Here is a 27,851-nt window from a genome sequence, read left to right on the forward strand (position 1 = left end):
GGTTTGTTTTGAGTGTACACAGAACGACGGCTGCGCGAGGAAGGGGAAATCAGTGATTAAACGAAGTGGCTTCAACGTTTTGACGTCATGCCGCCCCTTGTTCTCCGTCTAACCTTCTTGATCTAACTTCCTTGTTGCTTCCCTCCCGGAAGTAGGAAGGTGCGTCAGGGGGGCGGGACGCTGGCATTGACGGGGCTCAGGCTGGCCGCGGTCTGCGGACGACTTCAGGCATGAGTTTGAAGGTAAGAGTGGGGGAGGGTTGCGGTGTTTGAGTTTGAGAGAGAGGTACAGGACTGCTAAATTGAAGAGAGGGAAAGATTGCAGACCGTTGGGGAGAGAAGGGATTCCTGATGGAGTGTGACGGTAGTAAAATACGTGTGACTCGGCACTTCTAGACATTCACTCACTCCATCGGGAACAGTTTAGCAGTTTGATTTAATAATCTTATATAGTCCCAAATACATTTAAAAAATAATGTTGGATGAAACAGTGTGAAACCTGTGTTTGTAATAATGCTTTACTTTCAAAGTGTTATGTCTGCACAGTGCTGAGTATTCTATCATGTTTTTGAAGGGGACACCCCAGAAGGATGTTGTAATAAAATCCGATGCCCCCAGCACACTATTCCTGGAAAAACATGCTGACTACATTGCATCCTATGGCGCAAAGAAGGATGATTATGTATGTATCAGTTTTTTTGATCTGACTTTGGTACACAACACTTAGACTTACTACTACTTCTATAATGCTACTAGATGTATGCGGTGCTGTGCACTTGACATGAAGAGACTGTTCCTGCTCGACAGAGCTTAGAATCAAATTAGGATAGACAAACAGGATAAATAAGGGATAAAGGAATTACTAAGGTGGGAACAGTGCCGTAGCGAGGGCAGCTGACACCCGGGGTGGGTCGCCGCTGCGCCCCCCCCCCCCCCCGGGTGCAGCACGGCGCACACCCCCGGAGCGCGTACTTACATCGCAAAGCGACGAGGGACGGGTGGTAGGGCCGATCCGCCCCGACTGCACGTTGCTGGGAGCTGCATCGGCTCCGCTGGTTCCCTGCTCTCTGTGCCCCGGAACAGGAAGTAACCTGTTCCGGGGCAAAGCAAGCAGGGAACCAGCTGAGCCGACACCACCCCAGCAGCATGCACCCGGGGCAGACCGCCCCACCGGCCCCCCTCCTATGCCACTGGGTGGGAATGATAAAACATGGGTATGGAATAAGTGAGTAAGGGTTAGGAGTTAAAAGCAGCATCAAAAAGGTGAGCTTTTAACCTAGATGTTAGGACGGCCAGAGCAGAGAGGGAGCTTGACATACTGACTCAGGAAGTCTATTCCCAGCATATGGTGCAGCAAGATAAAAGGAACAGAGTCTGGAGTTAACAGTGGAGGAGAAAGGTTCAGATAAGAGAGATTTACCCAGTGAACTGAGTTCCCGGGGTTGGAGTGTAGGGAGAGATAAGAGTGGAGAGGGACTGAGGAGCTGCAGAGTGAATGAACTTGTAAGTCAATAAGAGGAGTTCGAACTGTATGTGGAAACGGATAGGGAGCCAATGAAGCGACTTGAGGAGAGGGCTAATGTGAGCATAGCAACACTGGTAGAATATTTATGTATTTATTTATTTATTTTGGTACATTTCTACCCGACATTTTCCCACAAGTGCAGGTGCAATGTGGCTTACATGAATTAAAGAGGAAACAATACGATGCAAAGATGACACAGTTACAGATGGTGATAGGCAGGGAATGGAACAGGGGGGAAAGTTAGGGGCAAAGCAACCGGCAGATAACCATGCACAGTCAGCAAGAGAGGGAGGTTAAACATAGGAGATCTAGAAAACAAGGAAATTTTATTGGGACCCTACACGAAGCAAAAAGGGTCTTGTATTTTACATTCCTACAGTTGGGATAATGTAGATTGAGGTAGGTCCTTGCAGTTATTAGCGCATTTCTTGAAGGTAGATCGATGAGATTGAGCTTATAGTCAGGGGCCTCTCCATAAATGATCTTGTGCATTAGGGAGCAGATTTTAAATGTAATTCGATCTTTAACAGGCAGCCAGTGTAGTTTAAAACGCAGTGGCTGAGCATGATGAAAACACGATTTGCCCAATATTAGCCTTGCTGCCGTGTTCTGAGCAGTCTGTAGCCTTTTCAGAATGTAGTCCCAACAACCAGCATAAATTCCACTACAGTAGTCTATATGGGAGAGGACCAGCCAATGAACAAGGGTGCGGAATAGTTCTCTTGTAATGAAATGCCTGATGCGCTTCAGCCTCCACATTGCGAGGAACATTCTTTTAGTGATGATTTTCACCTGGTTGTCCAGGTGTAAGTGGCTATCCAATTCTACTCCCAGGATTCTCAGGCTGTTTGAAATCGAAAGCTTGCAGCCCTTAATGTCGAGTGAGCTCTGAACTACTTTATTGTGTTGGGTCGAAAGGATTAGACATTGGGTTTTGTCCTGATTAATCTTGAACAGAAACGCCTTTGCCCAGGAATCCATGATGGAAAAACTGGCGTCTATTTTATCGGAGATTTCGGTCAGAATAGACTTGAAAGGGATGTAAATGGTCACATCATCCACATAAATGAATGGGTTTAGACCAAGCTCAGATAAGGCTTTTGATAGTGGAATCAGCATAATATTGAAAAGGGTCGGAGAAAGAGGTGAGTCTTGAGGTACCCCACAGTAGGCTTTCCACAGTGCAGAAATGCATGAATTAGTTTTGACTTGGTATGTACGATAGGCTAGGAAACCCTGGATCCAGTGTAGCACAGCTCCTCTGATTCCGAAGGTGTCTAGGAGGTAGATTAAAATCTCATGATCCACCATGTTGAACGTGCTGGACATGTCAAATTGGAGTAATAATATTTTATTCCCAGTGGATATTTCTTTTTTAAAATTTGACAGTAAGGTAACCAGTACTGTATCGGTGCTGTACTGTGGATGGAAACCCAATTGAGAGCAATGAAGAATATCTAAATTATTCAAGTAGTCAGCTAGCTGAGCATGGACCATACTTTCCATAGTTTTAACAAATAATGGGATGGATGCTACTGGTCGATAATTAGAAATGACATCAGCTTTCAGTTTTGGGTTCTTTGGAATTGGGGTGAGAAGAATGCTCCCATGCTCATGTGGAAAGAGACCTGTGTCGAGCATGTAGTTCAAGTAGTTTGTAAAATCAATGATGAAGCATTCTGGAGCTGATTTCAACAGATGACTTGGACATACGTCAAGACCACAATGTTTCTTAGAGAACTTGGATAGTGATCTTGCCATATTATCTGAAGTTAAACTGCTGAACGTGGACCAGCTTCGGTCAGCTGGGCACTGATTTGGAGATGAGTCCAGTGTTTTGAGGAAGTCCTCGACAACTGTAATGCTGCTGAAGAGTGGTTTCCTTAACAATTGGATTTTCTCTTTAAAATATGTAGCAAGTTTGTCAGCAGAGGGACTGTCAGCTTGCGTGGACGCTGCCTTACTTGTGTCAAGAAAAGAATTTAGGAGTTGCTGGAGTTTTTTTGCGTCAGTGCCAATAAACGCTAGTTTAGTTGTAAAGTATGATTGCTTTGCTTTTTTAATAGCATAGTTGTACTTACGACGACTTCCACTCAGTTAGGGCACATTCAGATTTTAATTTACGCCATGCTCTTTCAAGTTTTCTAGTTTGCATCTTCAGTGTTTTCAGCTCCTTAGTAAATCAAAGTGTGGAGTGATGATTGTATGAGGTTTTACGTTTTAAGGGCGCTATATCATCTAGGACACACCTGCATCTTTTCTCCCAGGCAGTGAAATAGTGAATTGAGGCTGATTGTGCTATCCAATTATCACTATATAAAGACTTCCAAAATAACTGCGGTTCGATTATTCCTCTAGAGAAATATGCGGTGGGTTCGCTTGGCTGAGATATACCCGATTTTAACCAGTGCAAGGTGAACTGCAGCTTGAGATGATCAGACCACGTTGTTGCAAGCCACCTGATGCCGTTGAGCTGGAAATCCGCATCGGCGAGGAATTTGTAGGAGATGAGATCTAGCGAGTGACCCTTTGAGTGCGATGGACAAATGCTGGGACAATTGAGGTCCCAAAGACGAAGGAAATCCAGGAAATGGTTGGCATCCCGCTATTGTGGGTTATCCAGGTGGAGATTTAGATCACTTAAAATTAGGATATTTGAATGAGCAATGCATGAGTTGGAGATTAAATCCATAAGCTCTGTCTGGCAATAATTCCAGTTAGTAGGTGGCCTGTAAAACAGGACGCAAGCTAAATGGTCACGAAGAGTAGAATGATGAATTTTGATTGCAGCAATTTCAAGGTAAGGGGATATATGATCTGCGCAAGTTACTACTTTGAGGTAGGATCGATGAATTAAAGCTATACCTCCACCTCTCTTACCTATTCTGTCTCAATGCACCAACTTGTAGCCTGGCGGGCAAAGGTCTAACACTTCCGGGTCTTTTGGCGCCTGGATCCATGTTTCTAAAATAAAGAGGAGATCAAGGTCCTTGGATAAGATCCAGTCCGATATAAGTTCAGGCTTGTTCACTACGGACCTGGCATTTATGTATCCCACTTGAAATTGATGGAAATGATCAGCCATCTTCATGTCACACAGGATAGGTATAAGGCACCTAGATCTTGCTGGAAAGGGATCAGGCGAATTATGAAAGCGTATTTGCTCCAAATGACTGGCAGCGGGAGTGCGACAGCGGGTCAATGGTCTTCTGCTGTTCACAATAGTAGGAATGATGCTAAACTTTGGTTCTGACGCGGTGAGCGTGGTGCGGATTAGGATAGATGAGTAGAGAATTAGGAGGAGGCCGGAGGAAAACATAGTAGCCGAACACTTGGGACGAATGAGCTAGTCTCGAACTAAGTTGAGCTTAGATAGGCTTAATTTGTTTTTCTAATAAGTTATTATCTGCAGACTGGTGCTGGACCACTCTATGAGTGTGCCGCTGAATTTGGCTCCACTTGTCTTCTTGTAACTCCACCTGCCAGAGGACCAAACTTCTCAACAGGCTCCGCCTCTGCTCCAGCTGCTGTACCTGTGGTAGAGTCGTCCTCACTTCAGAAAGCGATATGCACCAGACCTATTCTGCTCTCCTGCTATTAGAGTCATGCATATAAGTCATGCAGCAGAATTTTGAACAGATTGAACAGGAGAGAGATGGCATAGTGGGAGACCTGTGAGAAGCAAGTTGCAATAGTTGATGCAAGAGGTGATAAGAGTGTGGCTAAGGGTTTTGCTAGTGTTCTCAGAAAGGAAAAGACAAATTTTGGTGATATTATAGAGAAAGAAACGACAGGTTTTAGAGGTAGATCTGGGAGTCATCAGCGTAAAGATGATACTGAAAACCATGGGATGAGATCAGAGTACCAAGAGAAGAAGTATAGATGGAGAAAAGAAGAGGTCCCAGGACAGATCCCTGAGGTACACCAACAGATAGTAAGATAGAAGTGGAGGAGGATCTACCAGAGTACACTAAAAGTACAATGGGAGAGATAAGAAAACCAGGAAAGAATAGAGGCCTGAAATTCAAGTGAGGACAGCGTATCAAGGAGTAGATGGTGATAAACAGTGTCAAAAGCAGCAGATAGATCGAGAAGGATGAGGATAGAATAGAGACCTTTGGATCTGGCCAGGACGACAGGTCATTGTAGACTTTAGCAAGGGCTGTTTCAGTTGAATGAAGAAGGCGAAAGCCAGATTGAAGTGGATCAAGACTAGCTTGAGATGAAAGAAAGTGAAGACAATGGCGGTGAACAGCATGTTCAAGTATCTTGGATAGGAAAGGGAGGGTGGAGATGGGGTTACTATGTAACTTTGTAAGTCTAAGTGCTTTGAAAATATGGGACTCATTTTCAAAGCACCTAGGGCACAGCAGTTGAGGTCTGTTCTGAAATGACTACCACGTCTTCTGCCACCCACCAAGTCCAACTCTTGCTGCAAGTCTCAGCCATGCATAGTTGACTTGCAGCAAGAGCTGGTGGCCCAACATGAACTTCTGGCCCAGATTGTGGCCGAGATGAGGTTGCTCCATGAGGAGTGGCGGCATCCTCAATGAGGCCAGTGGACAATTACTAGTGTGTATACAGTTTTGAGTGTTTAATGTTAGAATTACAGTGTTTACAGTTTTTGGCATACAAAGGTCATCTACTTTGTAAAAATCTGTTGATTTCTTGTTATACAAGGCTGGCAGGTGCTGTGGTGCCAACATTACTAGGCAAGCCCTGGGAAAGGGAGACTGCAGAAACAATGGGGGAGAAGGTGACAGATAGGGAGAGACGTGTCCAAAGAGCTCACGGTGTCCACAATCAGAGCAGCTCCCCTTGAATGTCAAGTGCTCGACCGGAGGACTGTGGTAATAGAGAGGAATGTAATGGGTCCTGCAGCAGAAGGCCCTGTGGGACTCGAACCTGCTCCCCCCCCCCCCCCCCCCCCCCCGCCAGGATACCAGGCCACACTCTAAACCATCATGAGTTAACTTTGTTCTGTTATTTTTTAGGTTGATATATTACATCAGTTAAGGCAGTATAGTAAGTATGAATAAAGCATATTCCAGCTAATCTTAGCAGTGATGTTGAGTGCTCCATTGCATAGGAGCCGACTCTGGGTGCTGTGGGTGCTTGAGCACCCCCAATATTGAGAAAATTGCTTGTATGTGTCCAGGGAGGGGTTATTTCCATTGGGCTTAGCACCCCCAATAATTTTGAAAAGTTGGCTCCTATGCTGTGTTGTATTGTTGTTTTTCTTTGGTGGTGGTATGTATGCACTATTGTGCTCTGCCCTGGATAAGGGCGAATTATAAATCATAAACTACAATGTACCTCCAGTAGCAAAAATTAGGTGGTGGCAAATATCTTAGAGTCTGCCAGCCAGCGATAAAGGTGTAACTAAGGTTGTCCACCACGGCATTTGACACAGGTGTAAGGTGTATGGAGCTGCTATCTAGTTCCCTGAGGAGATGGAGCACACAGGACTGTAGTCTCCCTTTCCACTCCTTTCTCCCAGATAATGGCTGTAGGGCTTTTGGGAGTGGGGCCGTCCCCAAGCTGACTCAAGAGGCCAGATATTGCCCTACCAGATACTGAGGCCAGGCTGGCCCCTCAGTTAGTGAGGAGATGGCCAAGCAAATGTCTGAGAGACATGTGCAGGGAATGTGGCCGGTGCAAGCATGTCTGTCTGACAGATTCCTGGGCCAGCGCCTCACCAGCCCTACGAGGTCCTGCTTAGCCTCTGAATTCAGGCCCCACTTTGAGATGCCCTACAGCCATGAGCTCTGCCACTGTCCTTCCGGGGATTAGGGGAAGGTTTTGAAGATGAAATGAACAAAGAAGATTATTCCCTAATTTAGCTGCAGTTACCTTGACATGAGAATATAAAGCAGGACACAAACAGCATTGACCGTTTAACCTACTTCACAGCTCACAGTCTGGTGTTCATAGATGTTATAGCACAAGCAGTACTCAGTGTGTTAATAGCTGAGGGAAGAATGATATTAGGTAAAGGTCATAAAGCTGTTATCCTATAATTTGATCGTTTGAGTGATTTTGACCTAGTGGATCATCACCTAATAATGAATATTTTTGATAATGTTGATATAAGTGGCAATGTACTTTCCTGGTTGGAGTGTTTCCTCACCTCTAGGATGTATGGAGTGAAATTCAGTGGGTCCTTTCTGAGCCATGGTCTTCTAGTTGTGGGGTTCTCCAGGGCTCCCCTTTATCACATACAGTATTTAATATACTGATGTCTTCTTTAGGCCAGGTATTAAGTACCGCTGGATTTAATGTCATTAGTTATGCTGGTGACATAACAATTTTACTTCCTATTGCTCAATAAGAACAAAGCTAAGTTTCTTTACTTAGGACAAAGAGACGATATTTGGAATGATGATATATTGAAACCTAGTGGCCAATATTTTCACTTAGAAGATACTGTTAAGGTCTTGGCTGTCATATTGTCTGGTTCCCTTACACTTGAAGCACAGGTGAATGCCCTTGTTAAATCTTTTATGCTTTTACCTTAGGGGAATCCACAATTTGCGTTAGCCTCATATGACAGAGGAAGTCACTTAACATTCTTGAAGCAACGGGACTGTTTGCTCTTTCCAATGGTTCCAACTTCTCATTCCCATCCATATTGCAGCAAAGGAGGATCGTCAGTCGGTCCTTCGACGTTTTACCTCCTGTAGTTTCGGCTTGTTTGAATGCAAGTGTTCCATCAGGAATCGCTCGCCAGTAGAGACCGTTTTTGTCAGCATTGAAAATGTCACGAGGTGCAAACTCATTCAAGATGGTAGGAAGAACTGAAACAACCCAATTTTCAGCACCAAAGTCATCAGCGTCTTGTTTTTCACCATGCTGTTTCTTGAATTTTATGTTCCTCTCCTTCCATCTTTCCAAAGATCCAACAGTGGCTTTGAATTCTGTTAGTCCAAGACTTTCCGCTAGCTGATTAGCTTTCTCCATAAACAGTGGACCACTGACAGGAAACTGCTCCTGATTTGAGAAAACCACCGAAGAAGAGCATCTTCTACATCCTCAGCTTTTCCTGCCCGTTTTCATTTCCTACGTGGATTTGTATTGTTTTGCCAGTCTTCCAGAAGCTGATCTTTCTGTTTCAAGATACGTGAAATTTGACTGGGTTTGACACCATATTCTTTAGCAATAGATGCTTGACTTTGTTTGTTTTCTAATTTTTTAAGAGCTTCTATTCGTTCAGCCAGTGTTAAAGTCTTACAGTTGTGCGACGATGATGACGACTCCAGTGTACACTCTAACAACATTCTTTCGCTTATTCTGCCTGTGGCAGTTAAACCAATGAGATTTCAAATTTACCGTCCCTTTGTCACGTGCCAATCGACTTCCATATTCCGTGCGTGTGCTTATTCGGAGTCTTTTCTATAGAGGAGCGGTTTTAAACCATGCATATAAGTGAATCTTGCACTTATCAGTGGTGCGCTAAACCGAAGTTTGTCCCCATAGAAATTGATGGCGCCAAAAACGGGACCGAAGGTTTGGCATGCAGTTAAACAGAGCATGCGCTTATCCGACATGCACTTAAATGGAGTGCACTGTGTGTGACTCTGTGTGTGTGTGTGTGTGTATATATATATATATATATATATAAAATACATTTTTTTCTTGACTCCTGATGCAGGCTTAGTAGCTGGATATCAGTAAAAGATTTTAATCCATAGAGCATCATCCTGTGCCTTTTTTTGTTTCCTTCGCTATGTCTTCTGTGCTGCAGGGTCCGTGACACAAACATTGGTGCCACCCTACATGCTGGTCTCCCAATCCAGCTCCATGCTAGAACCAAATTCCCATCACGGTTATCTGTTGTCAAAGATTCCAGGTAGACATTTGCTGACTCCAGCTAGGGAGCCACATGTACTGATGTTGGCCACAATTCCCTTTATCTGAGCATTTTCCTGTCTGATTCTGACAGCTTGCAGCAGGAGACCAGCCCCATAACTCCCTTTCATTCTACAGTACCACACCTTTTTCGCAGACTGCAAAGAGCTCCTCAAAGTAAAGGTGTGTTGTCTTGCACTAAGCACCCATCTGGTACTAACCAGCAGGTATGCATAGGCAGTGTCTAGACTATACTTTACTCTCTGTTCTGCATGCTTCCTTGCTCCCAGCCAGCATTTCTACTGACTTCATTTCTACATATTAACAGCCGCGGTAGATATTGGAGGGGAGGGAAGAGAAGCAAACTAGATAAAAGTATGGAGGGATATATACATGAGGAGAGAAAGAAACTGTCTGTTCTCTCACACTAGCAACTGGTGAGGTAGTAAGCAACAGGTATCCTTGGCCATTGCAGAAACTAGTTTACTCTGTTCAGCAGGCCAGAAGGCAGGGGAATAGTGTAGGCACCAGCCAGAATTCGCCTTCAGGGAGGAAGAGAAGGAACGTTACTGGAGGAACCCACATCCCTCCCCGCCCCGGTAGATTTTGCAGATGGCCTTGTAGAGGATGAGAGTCTCCACCTTAGGGCCTCCTGAACATGAGGTGTGGGGCAGGACAGGGATAACGTTAAGATGCTGGAATTCTGATGCTTGTGGGGTGAGTTAACCTTTTTTTTTAGGGAATTACAATACATAAATAAAATGGTCTACCTTAACCCTGGGAATGGGTGGGCACATGAGCAAAGTTGATTGGGGTTTACCACACAAATGGAGATGTGGAGGACTGGTACTAAAGAATAGGAGCCAGCTGAAGAGAGACATGAAGTTCAAGGCTGGAGAGAAGCCACCAGATGTAGACCTTGTGTACCTCAGGCCTGTGGATAATATGGTACATAGACTCATTCCTAGGAGTTTGTATCACAGTCCACTGCTGTCTCTTATATTTCTGCTGACCAGTGCCTATTCTTTATCTTGTCCATCAGCCAAGTCCTGCAAAAAGCAAGGAGTCCTTTGTTAGCAGAGACATAAGGCAGACCAGGTCTCAGGTCAGCTCCCTAGCAGATGGGGAAGGGTAGGATGGATCAGAGGTATTTGCTTACCTGAAGACACTGGCAAATGAATCCAGCTGGCTCATGGCTTCCAGGGTTCAGCTGCCTGATGCTGCAGAGACAGAGTGGAGAGCAAATGAGTTAGTTTCCCAAGTATGGAAGATTCCAGGCAGATGAGAAGCCACCTCCCCCTTAGGAAAGATAAGGCAACGTTGAGGGTTGAAAATGGCATCTAAATCACAGGATTTAGATGCTATTCTCCCCAAAACATTTTCATGTGTGTGTCATAATTGAACCCCCCCCCCCCAAAAAAAAAAAAAAAGATCCATTTCCCAAATGCCTAAGTGCCTGCAGCTGAAACGCCTTCAGTGCCCTATAAAAACGTGCAACTCAGTATTTTTAACCCTCTACATCCCACAATTGTTATGGCACCCAAAAAGAAGGACATGAGCAGGAAGTGCAATTTCAGAGATGGCAAGATTGAGCTCCTTGTCAAGGAGATCATGGCATGCCATGACAATCTCTTTACTCCCAAGGGGCAAACTGTATGCACCTGTACCAATGGCAAAGAATGGTTTTACATGGTTTGTTAAGGATATTATTTAATTTTTTACACGTCTATTTTATTTTTGATAAAGTATTGCAGGGTATTAGCACTTTTGTTAGGAGTGTATATGAATCACACTCCTTCCAGTGGTATGTATTCAATTACATGTGGTTACTTGTTTATAAAAGTCTTTTGATCACACTCACTCTTTCATAATGATTAAGCCACTCGCAATGTGTCATGACTTGGAGTGAGCCCTTGGGCTGCAGCGGAGTATACGCTACCTAGCCAACTCAAGTGCTGGCTAGGCCCCAACTGGCAGCAGGCGAGACACCTGGACAAGGCTGGACTAAAGACAGGGTTGGAGCTTGAGGTCGGGGCTGGAACTGGCAGACAAGGCAGGAAGAAGGGCAAGAACAAGGCGGGAACACAGAGCAAGAACAGGAGCCGGACTAGAACAAGACACGGGCAGGAACAGGGAACAAACTGGACCAAGGCAGCAACACACGCTAGAACACTCTAGAAGACTTGTTGCAAAGGCACTGGCTGGGAGTCAAGTACTTCCTTATATACTTCCAGACAGGGAGTGATGACATCAGCCACTGCCCTCTTGCAGGGCTATAAAGGAAGTGCTGGGTTTCCAAGAAGTAAACGGGTCCTTCTCTGTGATCTCTAGCAGCATTCTCTCTTGTTTGTTCTGGTCTTATAGGGGCCCTTTTACTAAGCCACGGTAGGCTGTATGCACACCCCTTGGCAGTAATTCAGATTTGGCGCACGCCCATAATGCCTGGATGAATTATTTATTTCCTCCTATGTGTGCCTTTTGTGGCGGTAATCGGCAGATAGTGTGCACTGACCGGCTGCATGTGTAGCGCTTGAGCCCTTACCACTAGATCAGTGGGTGGCGTTAAGGGCTCAGGCCAGTTTTAGACGCGTGCTGGTTTCAGTTTTTCCCGCATGCCCTTTTCCCGTCACATTAAAAAAAACCCCAACCTTTTTTTGTACATGCAGTAAAAACTGGCCCGGTGTGCGCCTAATACATGTGTCTTACCTGCTGCAGGCCACTTCTTACTTTTACTATTTATTTGCAATTTCACAACAGTTTTGTATCACAACTCCTTAGCATTTTAAGTTGTACTGCTTGAATGCACCAGATCAACTATATGGTATTATATGAATTTTTGTTTGTTCTTGTGCACATACGATATTTATAGGGTTCCTTGTTTATGATGTTTGTTATATTTAACCTGTGTTTTATGTTGATTCCAAGCATATTACCCCTCATGCGGCCCATGTCAGGTATTTAAGGACTTTGGATTTTTAATAGAGTTGTAATAAAGAGTACTCAACAAATAGAGTGCTTGCTACCCTGAACTATGTTGGATTTGACTGGTAAATTTGTGAAATAAAAATACAATTTTAAAACAAAGGGGTCCTTTTACTAAGCTGCAGCAAAAAGTGGTCTTAGTGTACCTTTACATGGGTTTTTCCTGTGCACTAAGGCCATTTTTACTATAGCCATAAAATGGCTTTTGTGTGTGTGTTTTTTTTTGTAAGACTGAATTTCAATTCAAATTTTTAATCACAATTGAAAAATTTAATTTTGTGATTAATGCTGGGGCATAGCCAGCAGGCCATGGGTGGGGGGCATAGGGATAGACTTGGCGGCGCACACATTTCCTCTCCCTCCCCACCCCTTCCACATTAGATATCATAACTTTGCTGGTGACTACAATCAACAAACCTGGATATTATAAAATTCCACTATGGTTACTACTAATTAACTATTATCCAATCAGTAACCATGAGTTCTTAAATATAACATAAAATCAACTTTATTGATATCGTTATAAAATTTTCAATGAAATCATCAATAATATATTACCATACCATTTACTCCATAGTACTTTCATCCACACCCATACCAAAACTCGCACCATACACGTTCATGAACCCTACTGCACACTTTCATGTACTAAATATACAATTTTAATAATACTAATTGAGTGAATATTGTAACTAGAGAACTCCTACATATCAGTTCCAATGTTGATAATATAGGTTATCACTCTATTAAATCCATTGATGTAAAACTGCAACGACAGACATTGCAAACTGCAGCTTTAAATATTTCAAAGGCTCCACATTATCTTGTCTTTACCTGTGTTAGATGAATTAGTTGTCTCATGGAACAAGTCCCCTTGTATATATTTAGATCCTATGGCGCTCTTGCTCTTCAGTTCCACATAGATCTAAATTCTCTCTTGGCTGTCAAAATATTGGCCCTGCAGTAGATTTTCTGGAGCCCCTTAATCTTCTGGGGAGGTTGCGGGACGTTTTACAGAGTCTGCTATTGTTGTGCATGAGAAGCCAGGCAAAGACCCTAATTATGTACAGAACTATAGATGCATTTCCCTAATAAATGTTGATGCCAGAATATATGCAAAGGTTCTTGCAAATAGGCAGTGCATCGGAGTGACTTGAAGTAGACCTTGTCTATAGGAGGCCTTCATCCATTCACTCTCTTTCTCTCTCTCATATGTGCCCCCCCCCGTGCCTTCATACATTCTCTCTCTTATATGTGGCCCCTTCCCCCGTGCCTTCACCCATTCTCTCTCTCTCAAATGTGCCTCCCCTCCCCTTCTGTGATTCTCCCTCCTAGCCCTGTCTGCACACTCAGTTGATCCAGCATTTCTTCCTCCCCTCCTTTACAGGAAGTTTCGTCAGAAAGGGGTGGGATGAGTCGGAGGGAAAGGCCCGGTGCAGGCAGAGGCAGCATTTCAGTACGGCTGTTGCTGCAGGGTGAAGGCTTACTGAAAATAAAAAGGTAAAGTGGAAGGAGAGGGAAGGTTGAGGGAGAAATGCTGGACCGACCATGCATGCGGGCAGGGGAGGGAGAGCGGTTAATTTTTAATCAATAATGCGTTAACATTGGTGTTAATTGCAATTAACGTACAGCCCTGATTTTTTATATTAATGGCCATGTGCTAATGTTGCCATTAAGCAAAATTTTACCGCGTGAGCACTTAATGCCACCCATTTAGTAGGCGGTAAGGGCTCGTGAAGTATTCCTGTGCTGACCAGTCAGTATTGGTGTAGGAATGTCCACTCTCCGCCCCTTGTCGTTCCCCTCAAAAAAAAAACAAAAAAAAATTAGTACATGATTAGTGCGCACTAACTTGGCAGTTACTGCAGGATGCCTGAGCGTGTCCCGCTTGTTAGTCTCACACACACAAGGAGTGACACGGGTTACACATACTGCAGCAGGACATGTTTTTCCACTCCTATGCTAGCTGAGATAATAAACCATCTCTGACCTCATGTGCAACTTTCTTTAAATTAGTCACCTTACTTTCTAACTCCTCTTACTCTTTTACCTATCTATATGTTCCATCTTTGCTTAACCCCTACATTGTCAGTTAAAATGTTCTATTGTTTATTGTGTTGACATTGTAAGTAGTTTACTATGCCATACTTTGTATTGTTATTTGAATATTCTTACTGCTGTAATTGCCTATTACTCATGTTTGATTTATTCTTACTGTACACCGCCTTGAGTGAATTCCTTCAACAAGGTGGTAAATAAATCCAAATAAATAAATAAATTTTAAGTTAGGCATGCGTTAACACCTAACATGTAAAAGGGCCTCATAGAAAATACTTTCTTTTAAGACATTTTAGAGCGAGGGAGCGGGTATGCAGAAATTGTAGGTAGCAGACCTCTAAGTCTAGCTCAGGCACATAGAGGAAATACGATGCTTATGTTTCCCTTTGAGAAGGTGATACCTTCCCTTAATATTCTCAATAACCGATTTCTTCCAGTGCTTAACAGTTGAACATGAGCCAGTTATGTGTTTCAAGAAGAGTTCACTTTAAATTCTGGATATTTCTAATTCTATGAAGATGACAATAAAAAATGAATTACTGAATGAGATGTAAAGATAATAATACCCTGTATTTGTAGGATTACTGCATGTCTGAGTATCTGAGGATGAGTGGTGTCTACTGGGGCCTGACCGTAATGGATCTGATGGGGCAACTGCATCGTATGAACAAGGAAGAAATACTAGCATTTATCAAGCCATGTCAGCATGAGTGTGGTGGACTGAGTGCCAGTATAGGTCATGATCCCCACCTTTTATATACTCTTAGTGCTGTTCAGGTAAATATATTCTTGACTTAATTATGTTGTCGCATGCTGTGAGTGAGGGTGCTGTGCAGCTCAGGGGGAGGGGAAGACATCTTGACTATAAATTGAATACTGTAATACTTGGGGATCAAATGTGGGTTTAACCAAGACTACTACATGTTTGGCTGCCTATATAGTTGGCATGGTAAAGACTGGACAACCAGGGTTTAAGTATCAGTGACCGGGGGCCGCACAGAGTGGTGGGTGCGGCTCTAACCACCTTGTTGAGCAGACTTGATGGACCATGCGAGTCTTTATCTGCTGTGATTTAAACTGCATAACTTAGTGAAAAGATTGCCTGTCTTGATTTGTTGAACAGGTTTAGCCAAGCCAATCACTATCTACAGCGTAATCCTGAATTTTAGTTGGAGCAACTTGTATATTTTGTAGATTTTGTTTAGGACACTGAAGCAGTGATCCACACATGAGCGTGCACTGGGAAAAAGCAGCAGACTACCTCCCTCAGACACGTGACTGAAGTATTATGGCTATGCAGGAAGAAAACTTAAGTGACCACAATCGGTGATGCCCACTGATTTGTTTTTCTTGCATTAGCATGTTTCCAAAATTTGAAAAGCAAATAAAACATTATCATCTGTCTCTCACAGGCACTGTCCAGACCATATAATGCACTTCAAGAAATCCCCTAGATTTATTGGTCATTCTCATTTTTCTAGATTTGTAAACATTTTAGAGTAAAAACTGCCAGCTTACAAAGGCGGCCATTTTACTAAAGCTTAGTTTGTGTTACTAGGAATTAGCATGCGCTGTGTGGCCCATAGGTATAAATTGAACACGCAGCATTTAGTGCACGCTAAGCTTTGTAAAAAGGCCCCCGAGTTCTTCCAGAGTAATTACAGAACATCAACCATAAGTGCGATAAGAGTGAATTTCAAGGTTTTTCTTAAGTAGAGAGGTGTGGTAGCCATGTTAGTCCACTCTTAAAGGTTATCAATAGAAATCAAACAAAATAAAACATGGAAAAGAAAATAAGATGATACCTTTTTTATTGGACATAACTTAATACATTTCTTGATTAGCTTTGATGTTTCTCTTATATATACTATCTACTATCACATTTGCTTATTTCCGATCTGACGAAGAAGGGCAACCTTCGAAAGCTAATCAAGAAATATATTAAGTTATGTCCAATAAAAAAGGTATCATCTTATTTTCTTTTCCATGTTTTATTTTGTTTGATTTCTATTGATAAGGTTTTTCATTAAACTGTGGATTTCATAGAATATACTGTTTTTCACCTTTTGATACTTGTTTATAATATGAAGGCTTAGTGTGTGGCGGTGGCCAAAAAAGCAAACAGGTTGCTAGGAATTATTAGGAAAGGGATGGTGAATAAGACTGAAAATACTATAATGCCTCTGTATCACTCCATGGTGCGACCGCACCTTGAGTATTGTGTTCATTTCTGGTCACCGTATCTCAAAAAAGATATAGCGGAATTAAAAAAGGTTCAAAGAAGAGCAGCCAAAATGATAAAGGGGATGGAACTCCTCTCGTATGAGGAAATGGTAAATACGTTAGGACTATTCAGCTTGGAAAAGAGATGGATGAGGGGAGATATGATTGAAGTCTAAAAAATCCTGAGTGGTGTAGAATGAGTAGAAGTAAATCGATTTTGTACTAAAAGTACAAAGACTAGAGGACACTCGAGGAACTTACATGGAAATACTTTAAAAACAAATAGGAAATATTTTTCACTCAACAAATAATTAAGCTCTGGAACTCTCTGCCAGAGGATGTGGTAACTGCAGTTAGCATATCTGGGTTTAAAAAAGGTTTGGACAAGTTCCTGGAGTCCATAGTCTGCTATTGAGAAAGACATGGGAAGCAACTGCTTGCCTTAGGATTTGTAGTATGGAAAGTTGCCATGATTTGGGTTTCTGCCAGGCACTTGTGACCTGGCTTGGCCACTGGTGGAAACAGGATACTGGGCTAGATGGACCATTGGTCTCACCCAGTATGGCTACTCTTATGTTCTTGTGTGTGCTATTTTAGTGATGCGGATCCTACACGTTAACAGAAGATGGCCGTGCTTTGCTGCCATATGGAATTCCTGGTTTGATTCCTGAATCCAGCTTCTGCTGTTTAGGTGAAATTGAAGACAACTTTCACACCCCTTTGGGGTTTAAAAAAGGTTTGGACGACTTCCTAAAGGAAAAGTCCATAGACTATTATTAAAATGACTTGGGGAAATTCCACTGCTTTTTTCTGGGCTAAGCAGCATTAAATGTATTGAACTTTTATGGGATCTTGCCAGGTATTTGTGACCTGGATTGGCCACTGTTGGAAACAGGACATTGGGCTTGATGGACCTTTGGTCTGTCTCAGTGTGGCAATACTTATGTACTTAAGTCCAGCCATCACACAACAGCAGTGCCAAGTGGCTGGCTAATGTGTGTACTTGTGTTTAGCGCTGGGCAGCACTGTAATTTCTGCTTCTCAATAGGAAGATTATTTTTGTGATGGCCAGGATAGATGGAAGGGATGTGTAAAACATGGGGGGGGGGGGGGGGGGGGGCAGCTGTAGTTTATCTTGTTGGGCAGACTGGATGGACCGTACAGGTCTTTTTCTGCCATCAACTACTATGTTACTATGTAAATCTGGAAATGCAGATGAACTTGAGGGAGCTGCTGGGTCAAATGATATAATAAACAATGTATAACTCACTGTTTAACTCAGTGTTCAAAATGTTTTGCAAACTGAAACCTAGAACCTCCACTTGACTCCCGAGTCTTTTTTTTTTTTTAATGTTGAATCTTTGCTCTCCACTGCTAGTGCAGCATGCATACACTCAAGTTTGCTGACCTCAGTCATTCTGGAAGAATGTGGCTTCCCCTTTTCCCGTTATGCGTACTTGTTTGCTTTGCCTTCATTGGTGGTGGAAGAGCTGCTGTCTCCTTTAAGGATGGACTGGCAGAACGCCCTTTTCAATGCAAATATTGTTCCTCTTTGCTCTTATGGTGGCAGCCAGTAAAGAGACCGTTGCAAACTCACTGATTTTTAGGTTTGCCTAATCACTTTTAAAGGCAATTTTGTAAACCGGGTGCCCACATTTACGCGTGCAAACGTTTAGTATTTTAGCACGTACGCACCTATGTGCACACATACCTTGCGTAAGTACTAGCAGCTATGCTACCATTACCTGCTTAACTTATTTGCAAGGGGTGGGTGGAGCACGGGCAGGACATAGGCTGGGGCTTACAAATACTGCAAGTTATGCATATCTCTGTCCTGGGTGTGCCAGCAAAGGGTTACACTAGTACTCTATAATGGAATCAATGTGCCTAGGTTCCATTGTAGAATAGGCCCCTACCAGGCACTCCCAGGGTGCCTAAATGGAGATGCCCACTTAGGTGTCCTTTCAGCCCACAAAGTCATGTGACATGTAGATCTTGTTTTATAAAATAGACTTTTTTTAATGATTATTTTTAGGTGCTTTGACCATACGAATTAGGATCGAAACTGTGATCTTTTCAAATCTAACGTTATCATTTGTATTCACCAACTCCCAATAAGGTCAAAAGCAGATTACATACATCTTTTAAAAAAAAACCCCAAAAACCCAGAAACAAATGTCACAGAAACTTCAAAGAGAAAACATTAAGGGTCCTTTTACTAAGCCGTGGTAAAATGTGGACTGCGGCAGTGCGAGCGTGTCTTGTGGGCGCTCACCGGGCTATTTTTTACCATGTCTAAAAAAAAGGACCTTTTTTTAAAAGAGGCCGGAAAATGGATGTGCGCCACAATTTGAAACCAGCGCGCGTCCATTTTCAGCCTGAGACCTTACTGCCACCCATTGACCTAGTGGTAAGGTCTCCCGCGGCCTGGCTCATGTGCAAGCCAGCTGGTAGTGCCTTTTTGGTGCACGCTGTACATGCATAGGCCCTCCTACGCCTTTGTACAAGGGCCCCTAAATTAGGAACTTTTTGAACAAGTATATAAAGGATTTCTGAAAGGAGGAGTAAAGAATTCATGGTTCTCGACTCCGTAGGTAAAGAACACCAAGCCTATACTGCCCAATAAAAAAATCGACCTATCCACTGAAGGAAAGGAAATCGGACATGAATCTCTAGCTCTTGACCTAGTATTTGGAAGCGAAAAAATCTAGTTAAATAGTGCTCTTATAAATCATACAGGCTATTTTAAAAAACACACGGGTCTGCATAGGCAATCAATGCAGATGAGTCAAAGATGGAGTAACTCTATCAAACTTCTTCAAAAGAAAAATCATTCTGGCAGCAATATTTGTTCTAAGCTCCAGGTGCTTCAAAACTTTTACAGAAATAATAGAACACAAACTATTACAATAATCCAAGGGAGATAAAACAAGTGCCTGAACCAATAATGAAATATATTGTTCTGAAAATGAGTTTATAGCATGAAGCTAGTTAAAAAAAAACCCAGATTGTACAATATGATTAAGTACTGAAAGTAATGTATGGGATATAGAAAATATTTCCTGCTACAGAAACATTCCCAAAATAAAGCAACATTCTGCATTTTAACAATATTTGTAGCTCGTGCAAAGAAGTTTGTGCTAATGAGCTGTGTTAACCAATGTCTCTTGCAATGGCTGCTGGAATGATAGGTAAACAAGTGTCTCAGTTCAGAGAAAGGCAGAGCCACCTATACACACACAAATTCACATTTATGGAACAAATCTGAATTAAGTAAAATAAACATAGAAAGGTAGTTCAGTGACATGTAGGGTCCCTTTTAATAATTCACACCCATAGGAATATAATGGGCTGTGGTGGCAAAGAGCAAGTGGCCAGTATTAGGAAAAGGAGATCCTTAGGGCCGCCTTCAATTTCCATAGGCACAGAATGGAAAAGTGGAGTTTTTTTTTCTTTGTTAATAAGGTTTTTAATGTTTAAAGCTCTATAAATGACTATATAAGCTTTCATTGCAATCATCTCTTTCGCCTTTTTTCCCCACAGATTCTTACCCTTTACGATAGTCTCTGCGTTGTTGATGTAAATAAAATTGTTGAATATGTACAAAGTCTGCAACAAGAAGATGGGTCATTTGCTGGAGACAAATGGGGTAACATTTTAACTTGTAAAGTGTATTTTATAGGTAACATACTGTTTTTACATTTAGGCATAGACTGGAGCTATAGAACTGATTTCTCTTTAATAATTTGATTAGCGAATCAGATTTGCTATATCCATAAGATGGGTGTTGCTCTAGAAGTCTGGCATCTTGTAAATTTCTCCAGTGTTTATCTTTAGAATGTAAATTGTACAGCGTAAAGCCTTTGAAAACTATATTATTTAAGAAACATGTAATGTCATAAAGGGATGGGACTTGATATACCGCCTTTCTGTGGTTACAATCAAAGCGGTTTACATATTTTATACAGGTACTTATTTTGTACCTGAAGCGATGGAGGGTTAAGTGACTTGCACAGAGTCACAAGGAGCTGCAGTAGGAATTAAGCTCACTTCCCCAGCTTCTTAGGCCATTGCAGTAACCACTAGACTACTCCTCCACTCCTCTTCTCTAGAACCGGTCTACATATATGACCAGTTAAACATGTTATATTAGGGAGCTGACTCTTGTAATACATATCAGACCACTTTGTTAACGCGATTTTATCATGTAACAGTGTTTTGTTTTTCTATGTAAACAATGTTTCAGTGTATTGTTACTGGCTTCTTTGTATTGTAATCTGCTTCAAACCTTTTGAGGTATGAGTGGAATATAAGTACCTAGTAAAGTGTAGCTCTTTGTGTAACAGTTTCACAGCAGACACATTTTCTGATGAACTTGGCAAGGTACTAATTCATTTATCTTTACAGGAGAAATAGATACAAGGTTTTCTTTTTGTGCAGTAGCAACCCTGGCTCTTTTGGTAAGATTTCAGCTACCTATTGCTTTCAAGACAGTTGACTCAGCATATTTAGCATATTATACTTGGGTTGGGGCCCAGGTTCATGCTTCGCAGAAAGTTATTAACTGTAATATCCAAACTTGAAGGGATAGATGGGTTCGCTTAAGAATGGTGCCAGGTTCCTTTGTTTGTTGAACTAGGTTACTGTTAACTTCTAAGAAATATGACCAATATCATCGGCCTAAAAGGGGGGTTTGGTAAGGTGAGGAGGGGAAATAAACGATAAAAACTTAATGACAGACTTTATCTTTTTGACTTTCTTGTATAAGATCTGTTAATTTGACTTTTGTATATCAAGATTTACAGTTATATATATTTTGTATACAGTCATCAATAAAAATGTTGAAAATAACTGTAATATCCATTCAGACGTCTGTGTACAGTGAATTAATATATTGTTCACATCGCTAACATGGCCATGAAAATGGGAAGTCTCCTTCAAAAAACTGGAAACTGAGTGGGTGTAGAAATAGAACTACATATAGAACTGATCCCTCCGCAACAGGGTAAAAGATAAAGAAGTGCAGAAACTTGAACAGAATTGTGGTTTTCAATTTGTATTACAGTCAACCAGTCAGCCTTCCATAAACAGCTTCTTCTGTGTCTCTTCATCTGGTCTGTTATGCAAAATTATTAATCATAATTTTTCTTTCTGTTATTTAAAAATGGTTCTCTGTCTTTCAGGGGAAACTGGATGCCATTAATTTAGAAAGAGCAATAGAATTTGTTTTGTCATGCATGAACTTTGATGGAGGTTTTGGTTGCAGACCAGGATCTGAATCCCATGCTGGGCAGGTAAGAGTTGTTCTGTAAAATCACATTAAAGAGAGAATTTTAGAAGCCCTGTTCACAATTTGGACGTTGCAGAAACCAGCATTGTCTATTGCATACTTGTCTAAATCATGAATAGGTGCATATAGCAAGGTGTGTAGGATCTGGATGTGTTTTGGGTGGGGCTCAAAAATACACATGCATTCTCCATTACAGATGGGAAATGTATGTTTGTTTGTTTGCCAAGATCAGCCTTGCTTCTGGTGATGTCTAGATTATAGAAGACGCACGAGGGAATCCAAAGCACACCCAAGCAGGACTAAAGTCAAAAAAGCACAAGGAGCCTTCAGGAATAGGAGGCGTCAAATCAGGTTCAATAAAGTGCTGGTTTGATGCCCCCTGTTCTTAAAGACTCCTTGTGCCTTTTTGACTTTGTCTAGGTTATAGAAAGGTACTTCTTTTGTGAAGCAAAACTGGAGATATCGGGAGTGGTCACCCCTTAATTTCCCAGTGTTTTGTGCCCCTTCCCTACAAAGCATTACTGGCAAAAGATACCTGGTGCTGTGACAGATTCAGAACACATAAACATTTATGTTTCTGAAATGGCAGACATGCATATACATATATACTTGTTTTTGTTGACAGGTTAATCCCATTGATGCCTGTAAAATGGATGCTCCCACCGCATATAACCGGTGCATACATGCTTTTACCTGAATGTCTCAGTTCTGATTTGTATGTTCTATCTAAACTGTGCCTCTTTAGCTCTTTTAATCTGAATTTTTCTCTTGAAAATCTGAAATATAGTGGAAGTGACAAGTTCTAAAATATGTTTGCATGAAACGCTAGAATTGCATCCCAGCAATATGTGGAAGCAGGAAAAATCCCATCTAAAGAGAAAATGAGAGATTCTCTAGATAATGTGTAGTTGTTTTCCAGATGTTGAGAAACTGTTTTTGAAAACAGAGGAACCCTTAACAGGTATTCAGACTGTCAAACATATTGGAAAAATGGTTGAAGTTCTATTTTCCAAAATCTCTTCCACTTTGTTGCTATATTTATTTATTAAAACCTTTTTTTGTGGTGTCTCCCCCCAAACTCAAGGCCTTCTGAAGCGTAGCAAAAAAAAAAAAAATGGTAATCAAGATTAAGAGAAATAATATAGAATCTTGTTCCTATGTTTTTTTTTTTGGGGGGGGGGGGGGGGGAGGGGCAGTGTCTCCAAATAGGTTAGTTTTTGTATATATCATGGCAGGAATGAACCTCATTTCTAAGCCAGAGTAAAATCTTGATCCCTCAGACTCACTCTATCAAATAAGGTGGTGCAAGCTCATATATAATTTTTAAATGTCATCATACAAAGTTATTATTATTGTTACATTTGTACCCCGCGCTTTCCCACTCATGGCAGGCTCTATGCTGGGAGATAAGTGTATGCTATTGATCATTGGTTTCAACATCTCTGAGAGAGCCGTTTTTTCAAGATATCAACTGTATATGTGGCAATAAAAATTATAGATAAGACACAACTGAACCCAACCAGCCTACAAAAGTTATACCATATCCTTTTTGAATGGAGTAACCAGAACGCCACACAAAACTCAAGACCCCTGAAGCAGGCGCCTTTGTTAGCGCCGAAACACGGCCCGTGTCGGGTCATTGATCAATAAAGTACTCCTGTTGTCCTAGTTCTGAAGGCCCAGTGTTGCTTTTTTCTTTGGATTAGCTCAAGGGGGTCCAGGAGGTTATCGGGTGGGGGGGGGGGGGTTGCCTGATGCCTAGTTACTCCTGGCCAGTTCTGCACTAAAGTCAAAATGGCACCCCTAGCAGTAAGCTCGCATGACTACCGTTAGAGGTCATATTCCCATATAAGGAATATGACCCCTAGCATTAGTCACGTCATTTGGAATGTAGCACAGGACTGGCCAGGAGTGACTGGGCATCACTCCTGGCCCAACACCCCTGAGGACCTCCCTCCGAATCCCCCCAGACCACCAATGAGATAGGTATCCCTTTGGGTTGTGGGGAGTACACTTTGTACTTGAATATTATTCCTATTATGTATCTATCAAAAAAAGAAAAAAAACCGAGAATGCAAGATGTGCCAATCTCTGTTGCCTATGGGAAAATCAGCAGTTAATAATTTATTTTGGTAGGACCCTGCCTCAGAGGGTTTACAGTGTGAACTTGTACCTAGGGCAATGGAAGTTGACGTGATTTGCGCATGGTCTCAAGGTGTATCAATGGAAGAAGTAGAACTTGAATCCTGGCTATTCTTTTTTATTTTAGATGTTAAAATTAGAAGAGATTTAAATGTAAAAAGATACAAGCTTTGGTATTTTTAGAATTGACCCATCTAAAATTATTTTAAAAATACACATGAAATTTATGTCTGTAATTCTAGATCTATTGTTGCACAGGATTCTTGGCCATAACTGGTCAGTTGCACCAAGTTAATGCTGATTTGCTGGGCTGGTGGCTTTGTGAGCGGCAGTTGCCCTCTGGTGGGCTCAATGGACGACCAGAGAAGGTATTTGGTTGTAGTATACTAAATTATCACTTCACATGCAGACAGTGGTGTGCCATTAACACATCTGATTACAACATGTATGCTAGTGTTACCCTTTTAGCGAGATTCTGTGAATGCAGCTGAATATTTTGTATCATTAAACTGATATCTGGGAAGTTGGAGAGATATGTAGGTTTTGCTGCTTCAAAAATTACTAAGATATCTTAAAAACTGATTCATTTTAAGTAAAAATGCTACACTGCGTCCTATTTACTGAATTGTGGTAGCATTTTGCATTTAGTATCCAAAAAGTGAGAAAGTTAACTGAAGCTCTAAAAAACCAAAATTGAACACAATATCGAAGAGTCCAGTACTAATGCACAAACATATATATTTTACTACTTTTTCTAAAATGAGGAAAAGACCTCAATACACCCAAACACTTACTTAGATTTTAGCGTCTTTCACTGGGGTTATAGTGTGTTCATCATCGGTCTAAAAATCTCGTGTTGTTTTTCTTATTTTTTTTTTTAAATAGTTTTATTTATTAAATTCTTGATCCTTAATTAAAAATATTCAACTTTCTCTTTTGTTTTCTTCTCAGTTTTTCTCAGAAGACAACATTCCACTATTTGCTCAATCAATCAAAACTTTTGCGTTAAAACTTATTTAATAATAGCAAAAAGGTCAAGCACGTAGTTAACACCCACGGCTTCCTCAGGGGCTTATTTTTAAATTAAGGATCAAGAATTAATAAATAAAACTATTTTTAAAAATAAGAAAAACAACACAAGGTTTTTAGACCGATGATGAACACTACAACCCCAGTGAAAGACGCTAAAATCTAAGTGAAGCGTTTAGGTATTTTGAGGTCTTTTCCTCGTTTTAGAAAAAGTAGTAAAATATATCTGTTTGTGCAATAGTAGTGGACTCTTCGATATTGTGCAGCATTTTGCATTTGACATCCACTAATTGCAAAACTTGTGTTAACAGTTTGAGCTGTTCCCAGCAGCTTCCCATTCTGTTAACACAGAAGAACATAAGAAACGTCATTGCCATAAACTAATTGTATTATAGGTCATGAATTACAGGTAGATACATCTGTTCAGGTGGTGTTAACGATTCCATTTTACTTGGAAGAGTGGGGATTGTGCTTTACACTTAATGTATTCCTCACCTGTTCTCCATACCAAAGTGAGCTTTCCATAGGTATATCATTATTCTGTATGTCCGGGGGTAGGGGGGGTGTCATAATTTTATTTGGCCGCAGTCAAGGGGTCAAAAAGATTGGGAAGCACTGCTTTACATGTTTCTTCCGCATTGACTTAACACAGCAGTTAGCATATGCTAACTCATCTTAGTAAATAGGCCCCTCTATTGTTAACTAAAATGAAAATCATTTAAATGTCCCATTGTGAATTCCTTAAAACTTAAAACAAAAGGCGAAAATGTTAGGGAAGGGGATAAAAAGTGTAGCTGTAAGTATGTAATTTAGAGAAATGTGATTTCCCCTCCTGGACCATAGTGCTTCCCTTATATTACTTTAGGCCTTCTTGTAATCAGAATGAACTCTCTGTATGGCTTGCCAAATTTGACACACAAAAATATGTTTATTTCTGAACTAAACCCCTGCTTCATTTATTTTGTGTTTACTGGTCAGCTTAGATACAAGAGACCACAGATCACCTACAGACTGCCTAAGACCTGTGCCAGCAAAAATTAGCAGACTAATAGGCATATTTTCAAAGTACTTAGCCTTACAAAGTTACATGGAGGCGTATTACAAAGCACTTGGACTTACAAAGTTCCATAGTAACTTTGCAAGGCTAAGTGCTTTGAAAATGAGCCCCTAGGTGAATCAAGAGAGATTTTTAAGTAACATTGTTTGACTGTCCTGATGATATCTTTCGGTAGTTACCGGATGTATGCTATTCATGGTGGGTGCTGGCATCCCTAAAAATAATTGGGAGACTTCACTGGATTGACAGAGAGAAGTTGCGTTGTTTTATCCTGGCTTGTCAAGATGAGGAGACTGGAGGGTTTGCCGACAGGCCTGGTGACATGGTAAGCATCACAGCAGTAAAACGTGCATTTACTTTATAGTAGCCGTTCAAAGCACATCATCTAAGCATGGTTTCTTATTTAGTAGCTGCATCCCCATTCAAACATCGATGAACTGCTTCTCTTCTGAAAACAGTATGATTTAATACCGTGTTTTGTGGTAAAACTGGAGAACTGCCTTTGAACTGAATGGACAGACACGGTATTTGTATTTTGGAGCAGAAACAAACAGGAGACAGTCTACTGCAGAAGCAGAACAGACAACCAAACAGCAGCAACGATCCCAGAGTTTATAGCAATGTCAGCTTTAATGGAAACGACCCAACCTGGCCAAGTTTTGGAAAAACCTTTGTGAGGTGTCACACAGGTTTCCGCAATACATTCACAGATTCAGTGCATGTACTGCAATACCTGCATAGAAAAAGCTTTGGTCCAATTCCAAAAGTCAGTAACCACCAAGTTGGTTTTTTTTTTTTGGAATTGGATCAGAGCTTTTTCTATACGGGTATTGCAGTACATGCATTGAATCTGTAAATGTATTGTGGAAATCTGCGTGACCCCTGAGGAAGTTTCTTCTGAAACTTGGTTAGACATTTGATATATTCTTGCTGTGTTTGTCCTTCCTTGGATCACATTTGTATGTTGGAAGCATGCACCCATGTAGGTCAAGCTAGGGAGTGGCATGTAGACAGTTAAAGGGCACTTTGAGGCATATTTTCAAAGCACTTAGCCTTCCAAAGTTCCATAGAAACCTATGGAACTTTGGAAGGCTAAGTGCTTTGAAAATATGCCTCAAAGTTTGTGTTCTAATAATTTAGTAGAAAAATCATAATACTTTCATGTAAAGATTAATCTCTCTTTTTTTCTAGGTGGACCCTTTTCACACTTTATTTGGAATTGCTGGATTATCACTGTTGGGGGAAGACCGAGTAAAATCTGTTAATCCTGTGTTCTGTATGCCCGAAGAGGTCCTGAGAAGAATTGGTGTTCAGCCTGAACTTGTTAGCTAGTTCAGGAGTCCCATTCTATGATGCTCTAAATAGGAAACATTCAAATAGGAAAGACTTGCAAACCAATCCAGATCTTTTAGGCAGCCATACAGAAGGGTTTACAATGTAAAAAAAAAAAAAAGCAGTACTGGGTGGTCTGAACACTTTTGAAGAGCCCAAAGCTCTCTTGAACGCCCTGAATTAGGACTTCGTTGTCTACAGTAGTACAGTGAAAAATCATACTGTAAATCTGATGTCAACATTTTCACAATATATTTTGTGTCAGAATTCATTAAATAAATTATTTGGTTATTTATGTTAGCCTCCTTATAAGACTTAGCATATTTGCATATGCTTTAGATTTATTTTACTTTTTCAGTATCTTAC

General features: G+C 41.4%; 1 protein-coding gene across 3 annotated transcripts; it reads left to right on the top strand.

Moving 5' to 3' along the window:
• The first annotated feature begins 164 nt into the window (after nt 1–164).
• RABGGTB (Rab geranylgeranyltransferase subunit beta) lies at nt 165–27,778 on the top strand. 3 transcript variants are annotated; one of them, XM_030207347.1, is made up of 9 exons: nt 175–242; nt 574–681; nt 14,992–15,189; nt 20,179–20,284; nt 21,043–21,095; nt 21,819–21,929; nt 24,310–24,435; nt 26,329–26,478; nt 27,345–27,778. In XM_030207347.1, the coding sequence occupies exons 1-9, from the start codon at nt 231–233 to the stop codon at nt 27,483–27,485; spliced, it is 1,005 nt and encodes a 334-aa protein (XP_030063207.1). In that variant the 5' UTR covers nt 175–230; the 3' UTR covers nt 27,486–27,778. The 3 variants fall into 3 exon arrangements, with proteins under 3 accessions (XP_030063209.1, XP_030063207.1, XP_030063208.1); XM_030207348.1 differs by having other exon boundaries at nt 188–242; nt 546–681; XM_030207349.1 differs by lacking the exon at nt 574–681 and having other exon boundaries at nt 165–242.
• Nucleotides 27,779–27,851: the final 73 nt, after the last annotated feature.

Source organism: Microcaecilia unicolor, chromosome 6 (genome assembly GCF_901765095.1).
Source record: "Microcaecilia unicolor chromosome 6, aMicUni1.1, whole genome shotgun sequence".
NCBI lineage: Eukaryota > Metazoa > Chordata > Amphibia > Gymnophiona > Siphonopidae > Microcaecilia > Microcaecilia unicolor.